Source organism: Gastrolobium bilobum, unplaced genomic scaffold, assembly GCF_033153095.1.
Source record: "Gastrolobium bilobum isolate Gb01-03AN ecotype WA unplaced genomic scaffold, APGP_CSIRO_Gbil_v1 utg20385, whole genome shotgun sequence".
Classification (NCBI taxonomy): domain Eukaryota; kingdom Viridiplantae; phylum Streptophyta; class Magnoliopsida; order Fabales; family Fabaceae; genus Gastrolobium; species Gastrolobium bilobum.
Window position 1 is genome coordinate 28,933 of NW_026897283.1, and position 1,693 is coordinate 30,625.

At 45.5% G+C, this 1,693-nt stretch overlaps 1 protein-coding gene across 1 annotated transcript; it reads right to left on the minus strand.

Moving 5' to 3' along the window:
* Positions 1-1,491, minus strand: LOC133305724 (uncharacterized). Its single transcript, XM_061505964.1, has one exon. It carries the CDS (start codon positions 1,489-1,491, stop codon positions 1-3), a length of 1,491 nt encoding a protein of 496 aa, XP_061361948.1.
* Positions 1,492-1,693: the final 202 nt, after the last annotated feature.

The window sequence follows — 1,693 nt, forward strand, 5'->3', positions numbered from 1 at the left end:
TCAAATTTTGTCCTCATTCGCCAGCCCCTTTCCGATTTTGGCAGCTTGAGTTTCTTCTCCAATGACTACCTCCTCCAGCTCTCTATCGGGTTCCGGCCTCGGGATCTGAGTTTCATCCCTCATGTCCAACTCCACCAAGTTAATCGATGTTGTTCCCTTCTTCCCCGAACTATCCTGCTTATTATTGGGGTTCACCCCGGCAGGAGTCTTAAGATTATTTCCTACTGCTCTAACTGACTTAAAATAGCTGTCCCAAGATTCTTTTTGATCCCCAGCAATGGTGATGACCGTTTTATGCTTATCGATCAACTTGAGCTTCTGATGCTTGGTGGAGACCAGCATATCCCAATCGTGGATAGTTGGCCTTCCCAGAATTACGTTATACTCCGACGGGAAGTCAGCTACTATGAATCTTACCATTTCCGACTTGTAGGCCTCCTTTGTTCCCATGGTAAGCCTCAGGTCAATGTACCCCTTAGGGATAATATCACGACCATTGAATGCAATCAAACCCGTGTTGCAGGGTTTCAAATCTTCCACATCCAGGTTCATTTTCTGGAATGCCTGCCACAAAATTATGTTGGCACAACTGCCGTTATCCACAAATATTTTCTTGACTTTACAGTTGACTAATGTACCGGTGATAACTAACCCGTCAACGTGTCCCGGCATGACGTCCTCTAACTCTTTCTTAGTAAAAAATAGTAGTGGTGCTTCCGGTTCGGCTTCTTTAAACTTAGGTCGCTCTCGTATTGAAAGCACCTCTCTTAAGTACTTCTTCCTGGCATTCATGGTATCACCTCCTCCACCAAAACCCTCGCTAATAACATTGCATTCAAATTCAAGTTCTATGAATTCATCCTCTTCTTTGGCCGGCTTCTTACCTCGGCCCTCATCCCTGAACTTCTTTTCCCGGGACGGGCTGGCAAATCGTCCTCTCCTCTTCTTATTATTCTTCCATCCCTGAGTTCTTATCAAATACTGACGCAACTTTCCTTCTCTGATATATCTTTCAATTGCGTCTCTAAGATCCCAGCATTCATCGGTTGTGTGACCAGGGCCATCGTGGAACGCGAAATATCGAGACTGGTCCAGACTGGCTGGATTCAGTAATGGCCGTTGCCTATCCACCCTTTTCATTTCGGTGGATGCTACCTCCCTCCAAATTTGGGATCTGGACGAATTCAGAGGTGCATATCTGTCAAATCTTACTTTTGTTGAAACTTTCTCTTCTGGCCTTTTACCCCGGAAATCATTTTGCCTTCGATTTCCAAGTTTTTCCATCTGGCCGTGGTGTTGCCTTGGGTTTGCGTTTTCAATCTCCATATGTTCGAGCTCCAAATATTTTTTGGACCGTGCAGTGAACTCAACTAGAGTTCGGACTGGGTCTTTGTATACGGATTTAGCCAACCTGGAGGACTCGTGTAGGCCGGCGATGACCAAATGTAAATGAACATTCTCAGATAGCCCGGGAACTTGTAAGGCGGCCATTTTGAAGCGGTCCAAATACTTCTGCAAGGTTTCACCGGGCTGTTGCTTTATTTTTCCCAGTGCAAATTCGGACTTCGGCTGTTTTTTACTCGTAGCAAAATTCAGCAAGAATCTACCTCCGAACTCTTCAAATGATCTGATGGATCCTGCCGGTAGAGATGAAAACCATGATTGAGCTGCTCCTGTCAGCGTGGTTGCAAAT

Coding starts and splice junctions, on each gene's coding strand:
- LOC133305724 (XM_061505964.1), bottom strand. CDS start 1,491: ATGGCCGCCTTACAAGTTCCCGGGCTATCTGAGAATGTTCATTTACAT.